The 27523-nt window shown below is 36.9% G+C and overlaps 1 protein-coding gene across 2 annotated transcripts in view; it reads left to right on the forward strand.

Moving 5' to 3' along the window:
• Window positions 1-26547, forward strand: part of CLSTN2 (calsyntenin 2) — a 319496-nt gene extending 292949 nt beyond the window's left edge. For both annotated transcript variants that reach the window (XM_061465454.1, XM_061465453.1), the window contains exons 9-17: window positions 275-437; window positions 11516-11682; window positions 14746-14894; window positions 16254-16471; window positions 18743-18913; window positions 19513-19658; window positions 22675-22798; window positions 24291-24475; window positions 24969-26547. In XM_061465454.1, the coding sequence (XP_061321438.1) occupies window positions 275-437; window positions 11516-11682; window positions 14746-14894; window positions 16254-16471; window positions 18743-18913; window positions 19513-19658; window positions 22675-22798; window positions 24291-24475; window positions 24969-25181 (1536 nt within the window). In that variant the 3' untranslated portion in view covers window positions 25182-26547. The remainder of the gene's footprint in view (window positions 1-274; window positions 438-11515; window positions 11683-14745; window positions 14895-16253; window positions 16472-18742; window positions 18914-19512; window positions 19659-22674; window positions 22799-24290; window positions 24476-24968) is intronic.
• Window positions 26548-27523: the final 976 nt, after the last annotated feature.

Genomic DNA, 27523 nt, shown 5'->3' on the forward strand with positions numbered 1-27523 from the left:
CAAATACCAAAGTGCCTGATTTTTCTGTTTGTTACCCATTTTCAAATCGTGTGTTTTAAGATGCCTCTATTTATCAGCTGTATTCTGCAAGTATGCCAAGAGTATTTAGCAACATTGTTTTCACTTTCATTAATTTTAGTGATGTATAAATCGCAATAATGTTATTGTCTTCTCTGAGTGAAATTTGGAAACCAGAGAATTTAAAAAACATACGGGATATAAAAATTAGTCACCTGGCAGTAATTAATATTTTTTCTTGCATTTTGTCTTTCAGATTTGCGATAAAGAATGGCATTACTACGTTGTCAATGTTGAATTTCCCGTCGTTACATTATACACGGATGGAACAACATATGAACCTTACCTTGTGACCAATGACTGGCCTATCCACCCTTCCCACATAGCCATGCAGCTCACAGTTGGTGCTTGTTGGCAAGGTAATTTGACAGTGAAAAACAGACAGTAGAATTATGAATGCAGACCAAAAAGAATCTTATTTGTCTCGCTGATTGCATAGTAAATAAATTACTGGAAGGTTGATGGTATAAAATCTGAAGTAAATCCAGAGTTAATAATGAGTCCAAGGATAAAATGGATGGGACATGAACAGACTTTTGAATTCCCATCATCTAAAGAAGTGTTTAATACAATTTATGTATTCAGTGTGAAACACTGTCTTTACCTTTTGTCTTCACTTATTCTAATGATTTGCCTTCTTACCCAGTTTGAAGCTAACTATCTAAATCGTACTCCAAAGAACTCCAGCCATGTCCTTTTAGTGTCTGCTCAAATTTCATTCCCAACTCATGGCCTGATCCTGCATTCTTGACATTGGATGTATGTCACCAGTAATTCCACTAATTTAATCAATCCACCCTGTTATAGACTAGAAGTAAAGGTGACCGCAAAATAAAACTGGAAGTCCCAATCCCAGTGCCATACTTGTCTGAGCCTTTGCTCAAATACTAGTTTTTCTGGCTTTCTCCCTTTTATAACCCTGTTCTTTTTTTCTGGTTTTTATGCCAATGTCTTTTTTCTGTTCTCTGCCTTACACCTTAAACTCATCTGCTCTTGTAAAGTTAATTCCATGGTAATTTTCTGTTTATGCACTGTGTCTTGTTTTTACTTAAGACAATGTATGAAGTGAAGCAAACTGTATGATTAGGAAAAAATGCTTTAACACAGTTCATGTTTCTTCCCCACTCTTTAATGTTGGCTCTCTTTCTCCATTATTACCTTGTTTGCCAGTTTGATCTCTGCTCGTTTACAATGTTGTCTGTCTGCAAAATTCAGACATCTTATGCATGGCAGAGCTGTTCTGTATAAATAGTATTAGAAGCAAATCCATCTCTTAGATTATGAACACCTTGGGGTAAAGATCCAATCTTTACTTTGATGACAACATGCAGAATAAAACCACTCTAATCCTAAAAACAAGATTTGATAAGTTTTGAATATTGATCGCCAAGATAGGTATTATGATAGCGAGCTAATCAGCATGATGCTATTCCCATATATTTGTGAAAGTACAGGCTGGTTTGCTTCTGTCTCTTTAGGATGATCTTCAGGTGTACTGGAATTTTTCACTGACGTTAAATTTGTGACAGAATACACAGAATTATACTCTAAGGTGTTAATAGTCTAAGGGAATGTTACTCTTTTTTTTAGGTAAAAATATGCAGTGAAATACCTTTCAGATTCTTCAGAAACCAGAACTTCAGTTTAGCCAGTAGTTTGCTGGGATGAATAGTTGACAGGTACCAATCTGATTTAGACAGATTTTCTCTTAGTTTGATCTGTGGAGGTTTTATGCTTGTTTTATACTTATTTTCTTGTGTAGTTTTGGTGCAGTACTTTTAAAGCAAAGTTCCAGACTTAACAAGTGCTGATGTAATTTAGTCTGTGGAGTAAATTTAGTTCTTTCCAGATGTGTGATCTAGTTGCAGATGTCCCTGCCCATCATCGGCGGGTTGGACTAGATGAGCTTTGAAGGTCCCTTCCAACCCAAACTATTCTGTGATTCTAGGATAAAATGCCATAGGGACTGTGGATAATCAGTGCGTATTGCGCTCTGAAACATCATCATTTCTCAGGAGCTGTGCTAAAGAAATTTTATTTGAATCATTTCATGTTTATGTCTTGGTTCTTCTGCATAGGTCTACTTATTTTTGTGCATTATTGGTGTAACTTCTGCCCCTTAATGTCTTTTACTCATGCATTGTGTTTTTATCATTCTCTAATAGCAATCTTTAGGTGTTGAAGGGGGGGGGTTCCCTCTCTATATGGGTGGGAATCTTGTTTCCTTTGCATCTTTTTCTCTTTATATAAAAAAAAAAAAAAAAAAAGAATTAAGGTAAAACTCCTCATATCGGCTCACAATAAATACAGACCACAGACTATATTTAGTATTTAAGCTGTTAAACAAATAGAAAGGTACAACTGTTTTCAGACATTTTTAGCATTGCCTTGAGTAATTTGACAGCTTATTGAATAACCATTCAGGATAAGATGCTTCTACCTTTTTGGTGAAACACCTGACTTAAACTACTGAAATTTTACCTATTCCTGCTTTTAGAAATTATTGCAAGATTATATTAATGCTGTTTTAATAGTGTGAGAATTGGAGCCCCTCCAAATTAGAAACAAATTTTCCATCTCATGAAAATGTCAGGATTTAGCTAAGGTAGTGTGAACAAAAAGGTGAAATTTTAATGCGTACATGAAACAAGACTTAACTATATTGCTTTTAGCAATGCTTATCTTTCAGTAAGTTTGATTCAGCTCAAACTATTTTCAGTGAATGGCATGAAAAGTCACTTTGTTAGTAAGATTCAGCACTCTGTTTTAGTCAGTTGAACTGTAATTATTCAATGTGTAAAACCAAACTATTTTGTTCAAAATGCTGATTTTCAAAATCCATATATTTCAACAAAAAGTGGATCTATCACATAATTCGACTATAAATAGTTTCATTGATACTGTTATCTGGGTGTGCTTAGGATAATACATTTAGGCCAGTCAGAATAGTCTAAACTTTCACATTTTCAAAACTGCTTTAGAAACATCTATGATTAACTTCAGTAAAAATATGCAGTGATTTTGGTGTCATAAGCCACGGCGGGGAGTCTTTGTTAAGAGGATATGGGAGTTTCCAGCTCTGGTTTGCTCAAACTATTTCCTTCCCTTTTCATTGAAGCACTGGGCAGAATTGGAACACAAGCTCCAACCTCTTTCTTCAGAAAGGACGAGCCTTTTTTTTCTGTCTTTACCAAACCATTTTATAGTTCTGGGTCCACAGTACCCATTTATCAAAGTCAAATTATGTGAAAAACAGTCTTAACTTAGACAACTAAATTAACCAGTAGAAATAACATTCCTTTTTCTTACCACAACAATTTTCATTTGCTCTCAGCAAAAAAAATAAGTCATTATTTACCCTTTCCTATACGACAGTTTTCAGTACTTGTCTGGAAACTGGCAACTGTACTGCTGTTTCTCTAGGAATTTTGAGAATCCTTCAGGTCAAGAGACAGGTGACTCGTTCAGGCCTGCCTGGTCTGTTCATCACTTACACCGGTACTCATGCTGAGGTTATGTAGAAGTATCATGCTTGCATCTCCTTATTGTCTTTCTCAGAGTTATGTCATGTAGGAGTCTCAGACACAGAAGGAGAATCCTTTTCTTTGAGATTAGTATTTCCTGTTACTAGTATTTTAATTCCAGAGCAACTCCCTTCTGACTTCTATATCCTTGTTTATAGTATCCATTATGAAGAGGTAGGTTAGGTTTTATTTCTGTCTTCAGCTGTTCAAGTGAAATTTAAGAAAGTTCAAGTTCAGTGCTGTTCTCCTGAATCCAACATCAGAACAAACCAAAAGTGCAGTCTCCTAGGCTTACATTATATATTTAAACTTTAGCCTATGAAGTCCCATTTCCATCAAACCATTTGCCTTTTTTTGTTTGGTTGGTTTTTGGTTGGGGTTTTCTGACATTAGCATTCCAGTTTTAATGGGCAAGTCTCTCCTACGTCTTTACCCTTGCCTTGGCAGTGTAAAGAGCACGCCTGATTTGATTGTTCCCAATGTTACGCACTATTTCTTTAAATTACATGAGGTGAGTGCTAGGACTCTCAAATGGAGGAAGAATTAGCCTTTTCCTGAAGGGCAGAGTTTTGTCTAAGGGGCAAGAGGGTATTGGAGGCAGAAGTTTGGGTCCCAGGTTATGCATGGCAGCCTGGAGACAAGCAGGGAGTGAAGATGGTTGTAAATGCAGAGGGCCAGGCTTCGAAGGTGATAGAAGAGTCTCTCAGACACTGGGTAAAGTTTACTGCAACCCAGGAAGTCACTCAGTTACCTAAAACCAAGACTGGGGGTAGTTTCCAGCTTTAATAACACATCGGAAATGAGGAAAATTGTATAGTTTTGTGTTGTTGGGGGGGGGGGTTTAATGTTCTGTTGTGGCATACTCAGTAGAAATTTTCTCTACTTAAAACTAGGTGTGTTACTCTGGTATAATCTTTTTTAATCTAAAAACCTTCGTCCTTTCTTCCAGGAACTCATTAAAGGGACGATCTAGGCAGAGCTTCCTCTTTGATTTAGTGTTCTGTCACAGTGTTTAGCATAGAGAAGTGTTTTGTATTTATTTTCTGTAGTTCACAAAACTACTATACTTTTAATACTGCTCTACTTTTGGGTAGTTTATTTGAGGGTGGGACTTCATGCCTTTAGGCTAAACCGGGTTTGTTGTTTCAGTTACATGCAACCCAAGAGCAGTGGCAGCTGGAGACATTCTATCTCCAACAGAGAGCAGGTCCTCGTGCGTGGCAAATCCTAAATTTTAGCTGCATTTCAGTGACTCTAGGCCTAGAAAAAGTTAATACTGACTACAGTGCAAGGCTAACTGGACTCTTGGTGAACTGAGGGCAGAAATTAACAGTTGGGAATGCTGGGACAGCTGTTGCTGAAATCAGGGCTTTGGGTACCCTGGTAAAGTTTGGCAGCTTTCTGTGTAGACATTTAGGGTTAAGGTTATAACTTAATTTTAATTGCATTAAGAGGCCCTTTCTATTCACATCAGTGGTCTCACAGGTGATTGTCAAGGATGTGATTTTGTTGTAGGTGGGGTTATTTAGGACCAAAGTGCTGTTCTATCTCTAATGGTGAAAGAGAATTTGAAGCAAAATTACCCTTTCTCAGGGGTATCTAAAAAACAAAGTTAACTTTCTTGTGCGATTCCCAGAACAAAAGAGACACCAAAGAGAACATGTGGGAAGCATGACCCTGGCACGGTCTCTGAACTCTTATGTCCCTGAATGGATGGTAGAAGCAGACCTGGTCCATAAGTATAGGAGAGAGGTCCTCAAGGCTCAACTTTGGCTTTCATGTCTACTCTTTTCTTCTCTAGCGGTAGAAATATTCTAGCTTTACCCTTCCAGCTCAAGATTCGCGAGACCTTTCCAAACAGTAAAGAGGTAACACAATTCCACAGCAAGGAAGTAGAATTACCCTTACTTGGTGAAGATAAAGTGCAGTATCGAGAGAGGACTTTTCGTCAGGCCACTTTAAAAAAAATCTGCATTACAGCAAGAATCGAGCTAGCCTTCAGCATCAACCACAAAATTGTTCCTATTCTCCCTTTTGACTTTTGCAGACCTGGTTCGTTCTCCTAAGTAATACAAATGAATTAAGGTTAGCTCATCCTGGAGGTGCACTTCCCAAGAGCTTACCTTAGTAACTTCTCTGAGTTCATTATTCTTGATTCAGTTTATCTGAGGACATAGCAAATGGACCTTTTTACAGAGTGTGAAATTTCTTCCATTAAACCAATGTTTATAGGTTCCCCCTCTAATCCCTTTATGGCTAAATATATTCTGTGGCAAAGGCATCCAGAACAAGGGAGCAAGTTACACTATTTGGCAGCCTAATGATCTTTTGTACCACAAACAGACTTCCTCCAGGCTTCTCTGAGAAGATAAGGTCTTGAGTTCATACTCTATACTTCCCAAAATGGCTTGTTTCTTTATGTATCATTCCAAAAGTCCTGTCAGGAAAGCAGTGACACAAGTTAATGACTTGTCACAAGGTTTTATTGTAGCTTACCATGACTCTAAGTCATTACTTGTCATAATGCCACCCACTCTATAGAGTGTTGGAGCTTCACAGTGTAATTATGCCGACCACAGTGCAAAAGGGAAGGTCTTTAGAAGAAGCCTGTCAACAAGCTTTGTTATCATGAATACAGCAGAAAGCTATTGTAGTTCCTGTTTTCTAAATAATTTCTGGTTTCTGTTCTGTTTTTCTTTGGTATTCTGCTGTCATTCTCCTCTTTCTTTAACCTTGGTTGGAGATCAGATTTTTTATAGAGTCCTTCTTGTAGAATGCCCTTGTTAACCTCATACATCAACACCCTGCTGACATATCAAGCACAAAGTTGCAGTCAGAACTGACTATAGCTATTCAAGGCAAGGAGAATTGTTAAGAGTCGGAGAGGGACCAGATCACTGAGGGGCAAATACACTGTGGGTAGTGTAGCAGCAACAGCAGTCTGTATCACTCAGTGTTGGACTTCATCTAGAAATTAAGATATCCATCAGATAAAGATTACCCTCTACTGTGCATTCTAACACCAGTGGGTCACGCCTTGGGGGCTGACATAACTGACACCAACCTGAGGCCTCAGTAGATGCAAGCAAATTAATGCAAAACCACCTAGGTAGATTTCAATACAATGTGACTATCTGTATACTGATGCTTGTGTTAGTACAGCAGTGTTTTCCCTCCTCATTAAATACAAGGTGTAGTGGATTTCAATATGCTAATTGGTACTACTCCTGAAATCTGTGTTAGCCTGGTTAACAGCCAGTCTACTTGTCAAGGAATTAAACCCAGATCCCTAAGATGCCATAGTAAAAAGTGGATAAATTTGGAGGTTTGGACCCGAGGACTTCAAAGCTTAGAGAATGTCTTGCAGTTGCTTTGAGATTCACTTTGGTCTTTATGCTGGGATCCTGAATAATCAATCATTCCTTAATTATCTGGCTCAGTATAATCAGAGTCTATCATGTCTTAAAAGGATCACATATCGGTTGGAAATCTTCTTGATTCATCATTTCCTGTGAAAACCTCCTTGTGCTCAGACTGCCCTGATAATTACTTGATCATTACTAGGGTAGAGCAAAAGGCAAAAAAAGATCTGGGAGCTCAGTGAGGTCAGTTGGTTTGACAGAAAGGCACGACTGTTCTTTGGAGATGGGTAAGTGAATGCAAACAGCATTGGGTGTCTCTGAAGTCAAAACAATGCAACTGTAAAATTCAGTGGTAATCAAATCAAAGATCAGAATTTAGAAGAATTTGGATAATCCTCTATTAAAACTTTACTATCAGCATTATATTATATATTATATATATAAAATATATATATTATATATATATTATATATTATCAGCATTCCCTCAGTTCAAGAAGGACAGTGACCTGCTGGAGAGAGTCCAGCGCAGGGCAACTAAGATGATTAAGGGAGTGGAGCATCTCCCTTATGAGGAAAGACTGAGGGAGCTGGGTCTCTATAGTTTGGAGGAGACTGAGGGGTGACCTTATTAGTGTCTATAAATATATAAAGGGGGAGTGTCACGAGGATGGAGCCAGGCTCTACTCGGTGGCAAACAATGATAGGACAAGGGGTAATGGGTACAAACTGGAACACAAGAGGTTCCACTTAAACTTGAGAAGAAACTTCTTCTGCTCAGTGAGGGTGACGGAACACTGGAACAGGCTGCCCAGGGAGGTTGTGGAGTCTCCTTCCCTGGAGACATTCAAAACCCTCCTGGACACATTCCTGTGTAACATTATCTAGGTGTTCCTGCTCCGGCAGGGGGATTGGACTAGATGATCTTTCGAGGTCCCTTCCAATCTCTGGCATACTGTGATTAGCTACAGTTATGCGCTGTGCTTTAATGTGCTACAGAACTACAGTATTCATGCTGGATTAAACATATTTATAGTCATCTAATCTTAAGAGTGAAGAATTTTAGAGTGACTAGGACTTGGAGATTGGCCATCCTGGACAAAATTTGCACCCACTGAGAAGCTGAGGTCAAATACTTGAAGAATATTAGACTGCAGAAGCAGAAGGAAAAAGAGCATTCAAACATACTAATACACTAGAATCAAACATCAATAAAATACTGCTACAGAGAGGAGTAAAACAGATAATTCCTGAGGATTTTCAAGTTATTCTGACAGGTTTTAATTCTAATATTTGTTGAGACTGAAAAACTATATTCCCAGTAATCCCTTTGATAATCCTTGAATACAGGGTTGTAGCAGATTGGCTTTAGGTCATTCCTTAAATTCTAGTGAGACTTAGGGTTTTGCTTCCCAATTTTATTGCACTGGTTTGTCCATCTGCAGTGTAATAGTAACTGGCAGTTCAGCACTTCAGCAAGGTAACATACCTCACCCAGCTGAGAAGATTCTGAAATGCTGATGTAGAAGACTATCAAAATGTCAACATGCTGCAGTTAAGAGCAGCTGTGATAAGAGTCAGATATAATGACTTAAGTTCACCTTCAAGAATAAAATTGGCAGGTATATAATTTTGTCTTTAACTCTGGTAAAAGGTGCTTATGGAAAGCTTATTTAGCAGTCTGTTTTTTATAATAAAGTGTGAGATAGTTTTCCCTTTTTAAGTGCTCATGTTTTTTCATGTGGAAAAAGCTAGTATTTACACTGGATTAACAGGCATATCCATATAAACTCATATCATGTTGAGAAGAACTCTAGGTTATGGTTAGTACTTCAGATATTAGCAGGAGTTCCAAGAAAAGCAAGAGAGATGATCACAGTCTGTAGTGTTAGGTAGAAGATGTAAAGATTAAAAGGCCTTGTTTAGCTTGGCAAAGGGAAAGAGGATACATAGCCACATTTTGATAGATCATGTTCCCTAATAGTAATAAACTTACAACTTTAAGGATCAGTGGTCATGGGAGTGGATTACTTGGGCAACCTCTCTCCAGAGAGAATTGCTCAGGCAATTTTCAAGAATTAAGTAAATCTCTTGTTGTCTTGGGGCTTGGGGACAGACTGTGTCATCCCCCAGTGTCCCTTCAGGCTAAGCTTTTGTTTGTTGTAGTGCAGTTGTCCCAGCCTGAATCACCCTGTTGTAACCATAGGCATAGTACTGCAGATTTTCTCTGCTGGTGCAGAATCAGACCAGCTAGTCCCAGCTATTTTTCACTCACATTTTCTTGAAATACTCACTTTTTTCACACACCAGTTTATAGCCTCTCCAGAGCATAGATTACATCACCTCTTTCATAGTCCACTTTAAACAAGAACTACACAACTCCAATGTAGTTAACGCCTCCTTGTACACCAGCCTCTCTTTAAAGTGGTGCTTGGGCACAGTGAATACTCTGTATATTTGATATGGGTTATGGGCAGTTGTATCATTGTAAATGACCTAGCAATGTAATTGTATGAACAAACAAAGATAAAAACAAACAAAATCCAAACCTGAAGTTCCTATTCATGGGTGTAAGCACCAGTCATGTTGCTCTATAGCTTTACTTCAACTACTTTATCCTGCTTGTTTCTGCGAGGAATATTGAATTCTTTGTTCTAGCTTCTTGCCTAGTCCTTTATGCATTTTAGTGAGCTAGTTTAAGATTTAAATACATTAGCTTATCTGAGACTGCTTATTTTGCATCAGAAATATTAAGATCTACAGGCAGGCTTAATGTTGGTTTCTAAATTTGAAAGCTCCATGATTAGTGTTAGTGTTTTAGCCTTGGAACTTGCTGTCTTCAGAATTCTGTTAGGGATATGAGATTCTGAAGCTTCAAAGCACAATGTGATGCCCTTCTTCTTCTGTAAGCTCTTACCTGCTTTTCTTCCCTTGTCTCCATTTTAGGGAGAGGTTTTCTGCCTTTTTTTTTTTCTTTCCTTAATTTGGCTTACTTTCTTCTGTGCAGATAACATTGCTTCTGGTGTAGTGGCAACGCGTACCTTGAAACGCCATGTAAACAGATTAACGTCCCATCCTTGGCAGTGTTCAAGGCTAAATTGGAAGGGGCTTGGAACAACCTGGTCTACTTGAAAGTGTCCCTGTCCATAGGAGGGGGTTGGAACTAGACAAGCTTTAAGGTCTTTTCCAACCCGAACTATTCCATGAATTTATGATTCTACGAAATATAACAACATTTATGCTAAAAAGCCAATGTCCCTGTTATGCACTATTTGCCAAATGATTGTCTTGGTAAGTATCATAGAGGCCAAAAACTAATCCTGCACTTTAGCTGTTGCATACATGAAAGTTTATATGAAACCTCAAAACCAAAATCTACCCAGAGGAAGTTTTCTGTAGAATGGACAGATGAATGAAAGAGCGGAGAAGAATAATTCTCCTTGAGGATCTTTCTTTGGGGTAAGCAGAAAGGCAGTTTGTGCTGCAAGGTTAACAAAAAAGAACAAAGCCTGTCTACTTCTATGAAGAAATAGCATGCTTAGACACATTCTGTCACTACACCACTGTGCATTTCCTTCACTATGTAAAGTAACTTGAGTTTTCTTAACACTGCTTATGCTGCTGGAAGTGATGTTTTCCAGGCTTTAAGGTAGCACCATCAGCCTCAAGAAAACTTGTCACTTCATCCCTATCCTAACCCCAGTCCACGACATACAAATCTTAAAGTTCAAGCTTGAGCTAGCTCGCCTGGCAGAAATAGGTTGTTTGACACTAAATCTACAGACACAATAGAGGTGAGTTATCTGTGAATTACAACAGTTTATCAACAGCTTATCAACTGCTAATCCAGTTACTCTGCCTGGCTTCACTCTTGCATGGCTCTCAGTTCTCTCAGGCTCAAGGTGGGCAGTAATTCACACGCACTGCTATAGCTAACACATGGAGGAAAGACAAGCTCTAAAAATTCTAGAGGAGGATGACTAAATTACTAAATATCCCACGAGTAATTGAGATGCTGTGATCACTGGTGCAGGCAGGATGTAATCACATTTTATTGACAACTTCTAAAGATCACTCTTCCTTTGAAGCTGCCTAGAATGAAACTGAATAGAGCGTAGCTAGAGGTCTAACGCAACATACAGTGAGGAGACCTGATCTGCCACCAAATTAGCTGCTATGGGGTAAGGGAAGTGTTATAAGGCATTTAGCATAGTGCTGTGCATTGGCCTGCATTCACTGCTGTGAATTTACACGATGTCCTTAGAGAACCATTTGTAGAGCGTGTGTTTCATCTCAGAGTATGTTATCATAGCAATATATATGCCTGAATGCAATACTGGAGAAACAGTGACAAGGATCTTAAAGACAGGCTGCTACTAGGTACCACCTAACAACCCCGAAAGCAATTCCACTTACCACAGTAAATGGGATCTCAAATATACTTGGCTAAAATGGATATAAATTGTTTAGATGTGCTGAAACATAAAGTGAGTTTTTAGATGGTGGTTTGTGTACTGGTATCACTAAACATTTTTTATTCTCTTTCTTGAAGGAGGTGAAGTCACGAAGCCAAGATTTGCTCAGTATTTCCATGGCAGCCTTGCCAGTCTCACTATCCGGCCAGGAAAAATTGAGAGTCAGAAAGTGATTTCCTGTTTGCAGGCCTGCAAGGAAGGTCTGGATATTAACTCTCTTGAGAGTCTTGGACAAGGAATAAAGGTGAGTGATGAACTGACATCATCTTAGATAAAAATGTAGGGCTGATTTATGAAGTGGAGAGCCCAAGGTAGAGTATACACAGTACAAATGTGCCCTCAGAAGCAATATAATTTCCCATAAAGTCATGCAAAGAAAAAAGCATAACAGTAGAAGAGCTGTGACACAGCAAAGAAAAATGTTTCCATTATTGCAAAGCTAGATGCTTAGAAAGTAAGGCACTGCTGATATTTCAGAGTTTGCAAGAATTGCCGGGTTGTGTTCTCATGCTTATTTTGGTAGTTATTCAGAAATAAACATAATTCCAAAGAATTCCTGATTTTTTTTTTATCTTAATTAGCTTTAAAGCAATGGAAAACATAAGTGGAACATCTTTCATCGAGAGGCAACTCTGAAAGAAGTCCCAGTGCAATAGTATTGAGAAACACAAAGTGTGTTCCAAGAATTCTATCTTCATTATGCATATAAATATTGATATTGTAGCACTTTTTCTAAGATTGGAGAACAACAGGCAGAAGGAAATCCTCTTTCAGTTGTCATAGTGGCCAGATTGCTTTGCATTCATTAAGACAAATTTGGTTCTTTTGGATACATGTGTAGGATCTTGACTGTAACTTCTGCAGTGCTTACCTCAGATGTACTGGTGGTTTCCCTTTACTGATAACCATTATTAGATGACAGGCGTCCTGCTGCCTGATGCTTTAAGCTCTTTCCGAGCACACAAATGGTAATACCACCTTCCAAAGGAACTGAGCTTCAAATTCAAACTGGGAAGATGCTCCAGCTGCAGACTTTGCATCCCATGAAAGGGATGGTGGAAAGGAGGGTGCTTGATCTAGAGCACGCAGTGGAAGTGCCAGGTTATTATATTTTATTAGCTAAACCTTTCAATTGTACAAGACAGGAGTCTGACCTGAAATACACTCAGTGTCTGTCTAGGTGATAAGTTGCAATGGTGTACTATAACCAGTCTGTTTTCTGAAAACAAGGGTAAAAACGAAAACTGAATGTGCGAAGTTAAGGAGGAGCAAAACGCCACAAAGAATTTTTCTTTTACTTCATCCTACCAAGAACGTAATTACAAATTTCACATGGTTGCCTCCCCCAGCAAAATGGCACATTTACTTATGAGTAAAAGCTCTTTATATGCCAGTGAATGCAAAGAGCAGGTAGACTTTTCTGGAATGCAAGTGTATATGCCCACCAGTAAGTCGTTTGGTGGGATTTTACATACACCCACAGCTCCAGCATGGCTGATTGGCTTCCTTCCTGCACTAGTGGAACAATGGGGAAAACGAAGGTGCTGAATTGTTTTGTGCTTTTCACCTAACTTCAAATGATTCTCATTTTCCAAATTACAAATGAGGCATAGTAGGGTGTTTTTTTAAGTTACTGTTTTCATTTTTACTTTCTTAGCAAGCTGAACAGTCAGTGCAACAGCAGGAAGCAGAAATGAAAGGAGCAGCCAGAGACAGATTGTGTGGGTTTCTTATTGGGGCTAATTGGCTTAGATGAAAGCAGAACTGTTGGCACCTGACCTTAAAAGAGGATTAATAGAGAAGGGATTTCTGGTGTCAAAAATAACATAGCTGATCTCAGACAAGCACATGTGACAGTTGCACAGGTGGTGGTCTGCATGGCTGTGTACATGGTGTTTTGCAGATTCAGTGTTGGCAAACCGATGTTGGAAGGTGTTTGTGCTGGGCATTTTGGACGCATGAAGCTTCACCCTCCAGCACCTAAGAGCGAGCAATGCAGCTGTAATACAGTTTCTGGCACAGTAGTGTTGGAATTTTTTTCGTTTGTAATCTGATTTTCAGATTTCTATAACAGCTCTCAGAAACACAAGTCTAAACTGTTGCTATTTTTAGCCTTTTTTTAATGAGAAAGACAAAAATGGCTCAGACTGGGGCTTTCTCAGGTCTCTTTGGCAGCATCCCAGCTGTTGTGGCAGCTGAGCTATTAAGTTAACTAGCTAGCTAGAGTCTCGTTTCACTGATTTTATTCTCGACTACTTCTAGCTTACAGAAAGGAAAGGTATGCAGACCACGACTCATGTTAGTCCTCCTCTTTGTTAAAAAATATCCTTCTGTGTGTTACGACCTTCCTGTACAAGCTTTAAATCTAGCCCTCTGTGTTATGTTTGACAGAGACCCTCTGCTTCATTCTGTTCTTCACAATCTTTTTGCTTTTTAACCTTTCTCATTGTAAGAAGCGTAGACAGCCATTGCCTGTATATAATAGAACATATTCGGCTAATCAGTATCCAGCTTTAAAAAGAGGGACTGCATATGAGAGAAAGGTGCATTTCTTTTTGTGTTTTGTGGTGATGAAAGTGAGGTACAAAATCAGGGGGTTAATCCGGTTTTCTCTGCAATGCAGATGGTTTCCTGACCCAATTAACAGACCAAAACTGGAATTAAGATTAATTAGGATGAAGATAAAATCAATCTTTTGCTCTATTAATATAGTAGCAAAGGTTCTTGTCAGTAGCACCTCCATTTTAAATGATGTCACCTTTCTTGATCATGAGACAGAGAAAGGAGAATCCCCTTTATTTTGTCTGACTAATGAAGATGTAGGAGGCAAATGTTATTACTGTTTTGTTAGTTCATGATGAAATATATCTCTGAACGATAGCCCAGGGTAAAAAAAACCACACGGAAAGCAGGAAGAGTATCCTTATGCATTCTGCTCTGGTTTAAGCCAGTATTTTTTTATGTGAGATATGTTTAATCTAAAAACATTAACATAGTAATAATAATAGTGACAGTTAAGATTTCGAGCTCCACACCTGCAGAAATAGTATCTTTGATAAGGCTGGGCGAAGCACAGCAAACTGGGATTAGTTTACTATAAAATTAATTATAACAGAAGTTATTCAGATAAGAAATAGATGACTGATACAAGTGCATGTTTTAGGGAACAACGTGGATTCAGCCAACAAAAGCTACTAATAATTTCTTTATCTTAAATCATTAGATTTCATGTGCATCATTCCTTAAAAGTATCTTTTTTTATACTATGTATGTGGTTCCTTATACTAATAATGTGCATTTCCCCTAGTATCACTTCAACCCTTCCCAGTCAGTCCTTGTCGTGGAAGGAGATGACATTGAGAATATAAATCAAGCTCTCCGAAAGGTCTCATACATCAACTCTAGACAGTTTCCTACTGCAGGCGTACGACGTCTCAAAGTCTCATCCAAAGTCCAGTAAGTTATCTTCATCTGAACTGATAAGATTGGGAATATTTTTAATGAATTACTTTTTGGGGGGAGGACGTGATCAAAAGAAGAATTATTGCTAATTTACATGGCTGAATCATACTTCTGTGTTACTGGGCATAAAGGATTAATCTGATTTACTTTCATGCTGATTTACGTTGTGGTTTTCTTTTTATGTTGTCCTTTTAAGACTTTTCTATGTCATGTTCTTGCATTCTGTTTACAGTTTGGAGCATGCAGTCTGGACTGAACAGTGCTTGCATTTATCGCATTCTTATTTTACAGTTCATTTTTAAAAGTTACAGTTTCTTCTGAGAATTAAAGCTTTGACTTTTTAAAGCAGGTCTATTATATGTAACAGATGACATATCTACAAGAATAGTATTTGTAGCTATGTTTGAAATAGATTTTGTCTGTGTTCTTTAATGGCTGTAGTCACTGAATTACTGGGTGTTAAATCTGTGTCCTGTCATTTTCATGCAAAGAGTAGTGGTAGAACCTGCACAATAGTGTCTACTCTTCTACATAATCAGAGCCATCTGTCACTCCTGAGCTCCCCTGGGTACATCCCTTATAGCAAGTTCCACAGTGCAATGAAAGCAAATCTTTAGAGTGGAAATAAACATCAGTTCTACAAGCCCTTACCTAATGCATGTACAGTTGTTACTAATACAAGGTTTAGTCTAGTTCTGTGGGCTGATCATGCTGTTTGGGGACCATCTTCTGATGCAGTTTCATTGGAAGCAGTCCCGTTTCCAAGGCTGGCCCAAGCCTTGTGCCAAGATCAAAGGTAGAGTTTGTCAGCAGATTCAATTCCAAAGCACAGTGCTGATTCAGATTAAAATGCCCCTTTAAAATCGGCCCCTTTTGTCCTCAGTAAATACGGGGGGGGCAGAATGAGTTCATGATGGGACCATTTTAAATGGGTAATTAAGCCCTTTTATTCACACATGACAACATTAGGTACTTCTTGGAGAATTTGATGTTAGGTTTGCTGAAGGTAGTTGTTAGCATCTGATTTATCTTTTTTTAAGCATCCACTACTTTGTTAAATGTCAGTTAAACATCAGAACATTATTCTCAGTGAGCTTGTCATGAATCTGTTACTGTCCCTATGTAATTTCAGTAATTGTGAATGTGGGAGGGGATGAGAGGAACAGAGCTGTTACCGTCACTGCTGGCTCATGTACATGGTGGTACAGATGCATGTGTCAAAGTATGGGCTAGGCTAATCTGAGTCACTACAAAATGAAGAGAGCCATCAGGTGGGTTTTGGGCTATGCAAGTGCCACACACCTCTGATGTGCAGTGTATTACATGCAGTTAACAAATAACATATTCTTTCAGATGTTTTGGTGAAGATGTCTGCATTAGTATCCCAGATATAGATGCCTATGTAATGGTGTTTCAGGCCAATGAGCCCAAGATTACAGTAAGTGGGACGGACCACTTTGCTAGACCAGCTGCACAATTTGAAAGTGAAAGAGGTGTTACTTTGTTACCTGACATCAGAATTGTCAGCACAGTCACTAAAATGGAGCATCCAGTGGATGAACATGACAGAGGTTTGTAGATTTCTTTTAAATATGTATTTGTTTGTTGTTAGGTTTGGAAAGATCATCTAGTTCCAAACTATTATGTTTTTTAAAGGATAGTGCAGACAATTAAGTCATTTCACCCAGATTCATTTAGGCAATGATAGGCCACAGTAATGCTGGACTGAAGACATTCAATTAAACACACTGTTAAATAGTGTAAATTTAAGAGTATTAAATAGGGATGGATCAGTATGTGCTTCCAAAAACCCCGCTTTTCCATTTAGTGTCCTGCCTACTTCCAAATAATTCCTTTTCACTCTTCTTCACGTGTTCCTTTGACTAACACCTTTTCATTAGAATTCATTTGTTACAGAATTTTGTTAACTGTACTGATAAAGTAGAAAGCAGTAGTTGACAAATAGTTGCAAGTTTAGTCTGTTCTTATGTTCCCAGCTCTGCTATTGACAGGTTGGTGAAAATTGAGAAATCTTGTGCCTCAGTTTACCACATATTTAATGCAGTAATATTATTACATAATAATCTGCAAAGAATTTTTTTCAATGATGACAGTTTATTCTAATGCTGAGAGCTGTGTATGTTATTGTTCAACACTAGGTAAATGTTCAAAAGTAAGCTATAAAATCACAGATCACAGAATGGTCTATAATTGTCTCTAATTGGATGTTTGTCTGCAAAGTAAATTAAAAGCTTAGTCATCTGAGGAATCACCCTAAACAGTATTTCCTGGACTAGAATAAGCAGCAACTAGGTGTATATATTTTGAAAAGCTAAATCCCCTAATGATACGCAAGTGTAGGGGCATGAATTCTATGGAGCTGTGCTCTGTAATAGCGCTGCACATCACTTCCCTGAAACTGCATCTGTCCTCTGAAGGCTGAAAGCACATCATATCCTAATACCAACTGCGTACAATTGCAGTATATAAAGAAAATTGAATTCTTGCCTAGAAAAGAGGGACCATTATCAATTGCTTAAGACACAATGGATCTATGATGCTCTGTGTCCCTAAATGTTATGACATCTTCAAAACTGTTCAGTGAATTAGGAACTACTGCCCTCCAGTTCAGTTCATAAATTCCATCTTCCCCAATTTTTTCCTATACAATTATTGATGTAATTACTGTTTATAACATAAAAAGCCTTAGTCTCACCTTGGAAGGGAACGTAACAGCCTTTCTTAAACTACTGCTTAATTCTCGAAAGTCAGGCACCTACAAATGTGCCATCTCTTGTTTATTTCCACTGGGAGTTAAAATGGATAAATAATAATTGGTTAAAATGGATAGATAATAATTGGCTTTGGGGATAAGTGTTTTGCAAAAGATTATTAAATTCTAAGTCTCAATTCCTGCATAAAAAGCTTCAATCATTATTTCTCTCATCCCAGATATTATCTGACAAATTTGAGTCTGTGTTTTTCCTAAGTTAGAGCTGTACCTGGAGTTCCGATACCCAAAATTCACTGTACCAGGAGTTTGGAATTTAAGGCATAAGTCTTTTATGTCCATGCCTGCGTTCCCCCATACACCCTCTAAAATGAAATCCACAGAACAAGCACTAATTCCAAGACTGCAGTCTCTGTGTCTACAGTACCCTCAGGGAGCTGGTAAAGCAGTCTTGCCCGACCCTCTGTGCTGAGCCAATTGGAGAATTTAAATAGTAAATTGATATGCTACTCTTTTTCCAGCAAGTTTTTTTCCTAATCATACCTACTGAAGTATAGTCAGTTTACAACTCAATTTTTCCAAGTCACATATTTAAGATAATACCACGTTCTTGGATAGATGGCCATGTTCTTTGTAATGCAAGGCCTTTATGGGCCATAGAGTAACTGAGAAAATCATCCAAGCAGAGATATATTTAACATTCATTTTTCCAGTTTGGTTTCCCTTGAGAATGTGTGATACCAATCTGCTATCAGAACAGTACTGAAAATCAGACCTGTTTACATGGATTTATTTGCAGCATCAAATTTCAAGTTTCTACTTCCAGGACTGTTCTTGAATGACTTTTATTACAGAGCAATATATTTTCTGTATCCATCCTCACTAGGCATTTGTAGGTCTTCATCACTGTAGCACCTGAACAGGCAAGACACCTCTTTTGATTTGCTTCAAGTGTGCTGCTGTATTTAATGTTGGCAAAAAACAATTCAACCATCTTTTAAAAAATGATGCAAAGCCCTGATGCAAAGCACATAAAATAACTGAGCTCTTCTGTGATCATTTATCTTAGTTTATTTCTTCTTTTTTCATGTTATATGCCATTTGCTCACAGCCAATAAGCCAGTGGTATTAGAGGAGATGCTGCACAACTTGGATTTCTGTGATGTTCTGGTGATTGGCACAGAACTAGATCCTGAACAAGAGTGCTTAGAACTAGATCATGTGGCGCTCCAAGGAAAACATCTAGATGCCACGAATTCCACAGCAGGATATTCAGTCTATGGTATGTTAATGGACTTTGCTTTCCCTTATTTCTTCCCTACAGTATTGAAATAGAAAGGACTAATGTGGAAGAAATTAGACAAAAATCTGTGATGTACTAGCCATAAAAATCTTCCACGAGAGACCATGTCTAAAAAAACATAGTTACTTTTTCGTCTCTGCGTGTGCTATTTATCCTTTGGAATGCACCATAGCTTTGTCTTGATCTTGGCATCCTCCCTGCTATTTCCCAGATAAGGAAAATAGCAACACTGCTTTCTCTAAATGTAGGGGTTCTTAGAGACCACCAGAGATGAACTGGGAATGAGGGTATTCCTCACACAGTGCTGGTAACTCATTGGCCATTTTTTGCAATTACTAAACCATTTATTCTAAATCTTTGCTGTTGTATTTATTGATCTCCATTACAGCTCTACAGTAGTTTCCTAAAACTATGTTCACATAATTTGGTATGAGCCAGAGGCTCCATCACGGAGTATCTGAGGCACTACCATCTTCAGATCATTCTGCTGTATTTTTGTACTTTCTGGGAACATATTATTTCTCCTGTACTGCACATAGCATCTCCATGAGATGATTACTGCTTCATCTCCATTTCAGGTGTGGACAGTATGAACAACTATGAACAGGTTCTTCGGCAGGTTCGCTATCGTAACTGGGACACTTCTGCCACCTTTGACAGAAAGTTCAGAGTTAAGTGCTCAGAGCTGAATGGACGTTACACTAGCAATGAATTTAACTTGGAGGTAAGCAATCATTTAGTCAAGTCTTCTTTTCCAGCACAGAGGCTGAGCTCTAGCCTTATTTTCAGCAACGTGGAGTTTTCTTTAAAGTCTGTAAAATTATAGACATGCTCTGTGTAACTGTAATCAAATAGAGGAAAAATTCCAAGTTCCATTCAAAGAGGAAGGTGACATCCCCTGTGGGCATTTCTCAGTGTGGGGGTCTCTATGCTGTAAGATGACCCTTCTCTTATTCTCTGCATTTAGTGGAGTTCTGAGCCTGCTCAAACAGAATGGAAACTAAGGTCATCATTGTTTGTCCATGACATAAAATCTCCTACAGGTCTTTGTGAAGATTTATACACCTGCTTGAAAGTGAATCATTACAGCCTCATTATTTTCCTTAGCTTAATAATCCTTCAATTACCATGACATGATTTTGTTTCCTGCAGCATTCACCTTTTCAGTTTTTTCAAGCACTACCCCCTTACAGTAAGTTTTACAATTCATCAGATGAAGATCACTCCTGATAATTTACATTATTTCCATTTTTTCTGAGGAAGGAAGTCAGTATACAGGTGACAAAAGCATTAGATCAGCACCTGGACATGGTCAGTTACCACAGGAATAGATGGCACTTTTGAGCATACGTGTGCTGAGCCTGTGACCAGCACAGCACAATGGCTTAGGGTCTGGGAATTACTGATGAACATCAGCAGGAATTATGGACCCTTTCTGAAGAACCAGCTTATCCAACCTGGGACCCAGGTACCCAGTAGCAACAGGCAAGGGCAGGACATTATTAGCAATAGGCTCAAAGTTTTGAAATGTTAATGTTGTACTGAAAATTCTTTTCACCTCAGCATTCTGCAGCCCTGACAGTGACCTCAGGGGTTTGTTTCTAACATAATTACTGGTAGGACACAGAACTGATCCTCAAAGAAAGTAACTGAAAGTAGGGATGCAGGAAAAACTCTTAATTCTCTCTTACTGTTTTGATTTAAAACTCAGTGAGTTTCATAAATTCTCTGTCAGTGTTGAAAGCAACAAATTTCCCACTATCTTTCAGGAACAACTAAAAACTGAATAGTATAGAGGAAGGAAGGTCACTACTTACCCAGACAAGTGAATCAGAGAAATCCTTTTAACCTGTGCATTTTTCCCTGGCATTAAAAAGTGAAATTGGCCTTTAATGTCTATATGATTATATTCCTATCTGCTGATGAACCCCATAGTTCAATGTAATATGTATTTTTACATATGGATAAAAATATGTATTGCGTATAATAATATATTACATACGTATAAAATATAAATATATTTATTACATATATTTTTATGAATGTAAATATACTTCTATATAAATCTAATACATTTATATCAGTATATACATTTATGCAAATATGTTTAAATATATAAATCTATGCTATTAAAATATAAATGTGTACACATTTATATAAATGTTTATATAAATATGTTTAAATATATATCAATATGTCTACATATATACAGTTATATAACTATATATAAATGTTAATATAAAAACATTTCTATAAATATATCTGTTTAGACATATGTGCAATTAAATATATAAATATAGAATTATAGAATAGTTAGGGTTGGAAAGACCCTTAAATCATCCAGTTCCAACCACCCTGCCACAGGCAGGGACACCTCACACTAAACCATGGTCACGCAAGGCTCTGTCCAGCCTGGCCTTGAACACTGCCAGGGATGGAGCATTCACAACCTCCCTGGGCAACCCATACCAATGCCTCACCACCCTTACATTATGTATAAATATGTGTTTATATAAATAAATGTTTATATATACATTTATATAATTAGGTTAAATGTATACGTTTCTATAAATATATATGTTAAGATATATGCAATTAAATATATGTTTAAATATGTTTTTATATATACATTTATGTAAATATGTTTAAATACATTTTTATAAATATATATGTTTAAATATAAATAATTCAAAATAAAAACATTTCTAAAAAATACATGTATACATAAATACATTACATAAATGCGTTTAAATATATATAGTTAAAGATATATGTGATTATATATACATGTTTATATAAACATGCTTAAAAAAATATATGCATTCAAATAGATGGTTTATATATACTTTTAAATATACATGAATATATTTATATATAAATACATTTCAATATATATGTTTGTATGAATACAGTTAAATATATAATTAAATTATCAATATGTACAATTGAATATTTATATACTTTTAAATGGTTATATTTTTACATTTAATTATGTTTTTATAAATACGCTTAAATGTAAAAATATAAATAAATACAATTAAATATATATGTTATATACACATTTATATGTTTTTATAAATACATGTCTATATAAATACATTTATACATTTATATGTAAGTATATATATGTTTAAATATATAATATTAAATATAAGTATGTTCTATATACACACACATAATTATACATGATTTTATATATACATTAAACATATATACTTACATAAACACATAAACATATTTATAGAAAATAAGTTTATATAAATATATACATTTACATACATATATATACAATTATATATAAATTTACATATACAAATATGTATTTATATAAATATGTTATATGAAATAGAAATGTTTATGTAATATGTATTTGATATATATGCTATATATAGAATTACATATAGATTTGTAAGATTAATACATACATAAAATGTGTTATACATACTATATATTACTTATATGGGTATAGATGTAATATGTTATATATGTAATATGTAATTTATACATGAAAAATATATATAAAAATATATATTACATTGAACTATGGGGTTCATCAGCAGATAGGAACATAATTACATATTTTTATATATATATGCTATATATTACATGTATAAATATATTTTACATGCATTAAAATATTACATAATTAAAATATATATTTATATATTTTTTTTCCAGCAGGCTTGGAATATCGAGCGCTTGTTAGTAATGGCTTATCTCTTACGTTTCTCTTGCGCCAGGTTAATATTCTACACAGCTCCAACTCCAATTTCATGGACCATGTAAACAATATGATAGTACAACCACAGTTTCTCCAGTCTGTCCACCACCCAGAGGGAAGCACAAGTGCTGTTCACAACTCAGGTATGTGATGAGTTTAGAGACTGCTTATAGTGATTCTGATATGTCAGTGTTACCCACAAATAAAGCCGTGAAGTCCATAATTACAGCTTGTGAAACCTCAGAGAGATATTTGTACAGGTATGAAACACCTACCATTAAATTCTGTTATTTCCAAGGAGGTACTTTGTCTTTAAAAATCGGTCTTCATTAAATGCTATGTACCCTAATCCACATTGTTAGAAAACATCTCATTTCTAGTAGCGAATCATCTAAAGGATAATATTTATTTTCATATTCTCTTTGTACATCTCTACTTCTATGGCCTAGTAATTTCTGCCCACCTCTTTCCAAGAAAAAGGAAGAAATGTTTGTATTATTTTTTTAAATCTATAACCGCTGCAGTGCTTCTGTTAGCTACTGTCAGGCTCTATCTGTTGCTCTCTGGAGAGGAGATAGGTGAAGTGGGCGTTAGTATATACTAAATAGAGAAATTAAAATGAATTTTTAAACTCTTAAGAGTTAAAATATATACCTAAATCTAAAGCCTTTTCAGTGAAGTTAAACCCAGGGCAAAGATATCTGTTTAAATGCTGGATTTTGAAATCCTTTTAGCTGAATAATACATATATAAAGAAGTAAAGTTTATGTAAAGTGTAGGTAGTTAGAAGTAGTTATATGAAGTTGTTAGGCTTAGAAAATTACTGTATTTTTCTGTACACTTCTACAGAGATTTTCCTAAAATTAAGCTGAATTTTTGCAAAACAAACTATTACAAAGTGGTTCTTTATAGAACTATAGCTCCTGCTACTGCAGTACCTGGGTAGCAGAGGTTACATAGAAAGTGGCAGCACTCCCTCACTAACCTTATTTTTGAGCTGATAATATTATAATAGGTCAGTGAAGTTTCTTCCTGTGATTAGGTGGAGACAGAGACTTCTCAGAGTGTGACAGAACAATGAGGAAAAATGTCTTGAATCCCTCACAAGTCTCCCAGGAAGCTATTTCGCACAAGCAAATAGAGTGGCAGTGTGTTACTTTATTCCTTGGGCATTGAGATTTAAATCACAGTAGAAGTGTTTGAAACCTTTGAAAATACAAGCTTTGAGATATACTTTTTCTCACAAGTGAGGTTAACACCTCAGCTTTAATCAGAATGGGGCAACATGCAGGTGAGATAACTGAACCTTACTGCAAAACCACTTGTTCTGGAACTGATTCTGCACAGATTGACTACTTGTCTTCTGTAATGAAGTGGCTTGAAAAAACAAATGATAGGCATACTCACTTTTTAGTTACAATTTATAGTCTGTAAACACCATTCATGTATGCTCTGCCGTAGTTAAGTGTCACTTTTCCACACTTTCTGTAGTCCCAGGCACATAGGAGATGGCTATGCTGATTCTCAATCCAAAGGAAAAGGTACTGAAGGGAGAAAATAGACAATGTATTTAGTGCTTTGTAGGCAATTCTTCCACAAATATAAGCACATTCCGTTTTCCACCTTTTGTTCCAGTTGTTCCAAGTGTGGCTACTATCGTTATTATAATCTGTGTGAGCGTACTCATTTTCATCATAACCTTGGGGGTCTATCGAATTCGGACAGCTCATCAGCACAGCTCTGCAGACAATGAAGGAAGTAAAGAAAACGAAATGGATTGGGATGATTCTGCTCTGACTATTACTGTCAACCCCATGGAGGTACATAACCAAGGCATAATACTATATCATGATACTACCGTGGTAACATATAACTGATAAAGTAATACATGTTGTCATATATAATTACTAAATAGGATGATGAAGAATCCTCGTGTACAACACCACTTTGTCTCCATCCATACTTGCATCTTAGGTACCCAAGATGATATTACTTAGTTTTTAACTTTTTAATGTAAGCACTAATCACTAGAAGAGGGAAAACGATCAGTAGTTTAAAGAAACATTTTGGCAGCTTGACTAACAAAGATACTGCTTATTGACATTCCATTCTTGTTAGAGTAGTTTTTGAGTATTTGCTACTGAATTCTATTATATTTGATGCCTAATAGTCACGTAATGATGGAAAGCAGATGTTCCCAGCACATTAGTGTTTCTAAACATGGAATAAATGCTCACATTCTCACAGCCACTGGCTAGGAAGAAGGCAATTTTCTTCTACTGTGTCTATTTCATTTCTCCAACTGTACTGTAGAAACATGAAAAGCCTCATCAGACAGAAGAGGAAAGTGGTGAAGAAGATATAGAAGATGAAGAGGAAGACACAACCAGTGCTGAATCTGATGAAAGTGAAGACGAGGAGGAGGATGAGGAGGAGGAAGAGGAAGTGATTGTCCAGAAGAGAGATAAACAGAAGGTCACCAGGCAAGAGCAGCTGGAGTGGGATGATTCAACACTCCCGTACTAACAGCCCTACAGCCACGTTGCTCTTTTGTAACACCCAATACAATGTTTTTTCTGAGTCTGTTAATTGACAGGATTTGAACTTCTGCTTGCCTATAACTGTTTTGCCTAAAATGATCTTGTAGTAATTCGTAATGGTAGAACTGACCCTATTGTTACAAAGCCTGGAGAAAACCTGGTACAAACATACTGGCATCACCAGTAATAATCTAGAACTTGATCTGTTTAGCAAGCGTAGTTCTCAAGTTCCTGTTTCTATACTGCAGATATGTGACAAAAGTCCTGTCACTCAATTCATAGAGGTTTTTATCTTTCCTATTTTTTTTTCCATACAGGAGAGATTTCAGCTTGTTATGAAGAATTACGTGTGTGGGTCCAAATAACAGTTGCCACATGACTTCACACTCTGTAAAATACAGTCCACCTTCAAATGGGGGAGAGTTTTAGTGCTACAGGTGACAGAGACTGAATTCCATTTGTCATCTCATCCTGCTTTCTTGGATGTTAGCTGTCTTCTACAAGGGAATATCTAGGACTTGACAAGGGATGCACGTGAACCTGTGTAGAAGTGGACAATCTTTTCAGGCATGCTGTCAGAACCCTCAGGACAGGGATTTTATCCAACCTACCCATATTACAGAGGGTAAAAAAAAAAAAACAACAAAAAAACAGAACCCAGCAACAAGAAGGGGCTGCTGAAGGTTACTGACCAAAATCATTCTGTGTCCACAGACTGAGTAATGTGAGCTTATGCAAACTGTAAATTCTAATAGTATTGATTTACTGGAAAACCTGTAGAGGGGCTCATTAGTTACAGATTGAGGAATTGGCAGCAAATCAATGCTTTCAACTTTCTGTCTTGTAAAAAGTCATTTGCTTGCTGCAGCATCTTACTGAAGTAGTGGAAAATCAGTGACCCCATTATTCCATAGCTATGTATGGTTGGGATTTTAACAATGATTTTACATGAGGGAAATATTCCCTTTTGATTTAATGAATGCCAGCCGGAATTCACATCTGACTGTATTCTGTAACACATCATGTCCTGTTTCTTCTTTACCCTTGCCCACTTACAAGTGGCACAAGAGACAGTGTCAGCATACATGGCATACACAACTGTCAGCTCTCTTTTGCACTCATAATTCTCCCTTATTTCTTCTTCCTGAAGCCATTAATGTTGAGAAACAGTTTTGTAAAGTAGAACAAGAACAAATAAAACCTACCTGGAACCAAAAGAAAGAAGTGAAAACAAAACCTAAAATCTTAAGAGGTTGAGAGAGTATTTTAGTTTGTTATGGTAACACAGCATATTTTTCTTAAACACTGTTTAAAAAGGAATAAAAAAAAATAGAAAAAAATAGAAGCAAAGCTAGTACAATGTGTTTGTAAGTCTGTGTGGTGTGGGTTTTGTCCCCTTTCCTTAATTATCTTTGTATCTTCAGATGCTCTGCATATCAAATGATACAGCTAGGATAACTTCTCCAGTGCATAAAAAACAAATGGCATTGAAGTGAATGCTGTCTGGTGGGTTGTCTGTTTTTATTTTTAAGTACTTCCTTTTCTTTCTAAGTTCACTGATTTTTGCTTTTACTTTTGTAACTTGCTGTTTAAAATTAGCTGCTTCCCCTATCCTAGAGGAAGCAGCAGTCAGGCCTGCCACAACAGGACCTTCCCAAGCACTTGTAAGTCATAGTTAACATAGCAGAGAGTAACTTGAACAATCTTAAGGGTATTCCCCTCCCTCAGTACTGAATTATTAGCAACTCCTCCACATCTTGGAATATAGACAATATATTGTAGGTTTAGGGTGCTTTTAATTCCAGCTTCTGCATCTGACAGTTGCAGGAAAGGATCGGCAGCAACTAGATCATGAGTTTAGTAAGTAGAAAGTAAATGAAAAGAATCCTAAATTAATTTTTAAATGAGAGTTCTCCCACTTCTTGTTGTGCCAACATGATTTTAAATGCTGGCACTATAGAAGTGTTCTTATGTGAGCAGTCCTGTTTTATTTTTATTCTGATCTCTCACATATATTACACATACAAGAACATTTGCAGAATCAGTCCCACATAAACACAATTTATCTGCCAGAGTAAAACTTGTAAAATTGGCCAACATTTCTGTTTAATACAAAAATAATTTTAAAGCGCTAAATAACTTGAACAGAAGTTTTATGCTAGATCATTTTCTGCCATCTTAGTATCTTTAATAACTTCCTAGCATTGATTTTCGTTAGGGGCATGAAGCAGGATCTTCATGATGCTTGTTAACAGCACATATCAGCAAGGCTTTCTGCTCAGAAAAAAAAAGATTTAAAACTAGTTATTTAAAAGTCAGTTTCAGATT

This window comes from Pezoporus flaviventris, unplaced genomic scaffold, assembly GCF_033815535.1.
Source record: "Pezoporus flaviventris isolate CSIRO_AGI_PZ_B2104156 unplaced genomic scaffold, CSIRO_AGI_Pfla_v1 ptg000040l, whole genome shotgun sequence".
Taxonomy (NCBI): Eukaryota; Metazoa; Chordata; class Aves; order Psittaciformes; family Psittacidae; genus Pezoporus; species Pezoporus flaviventris.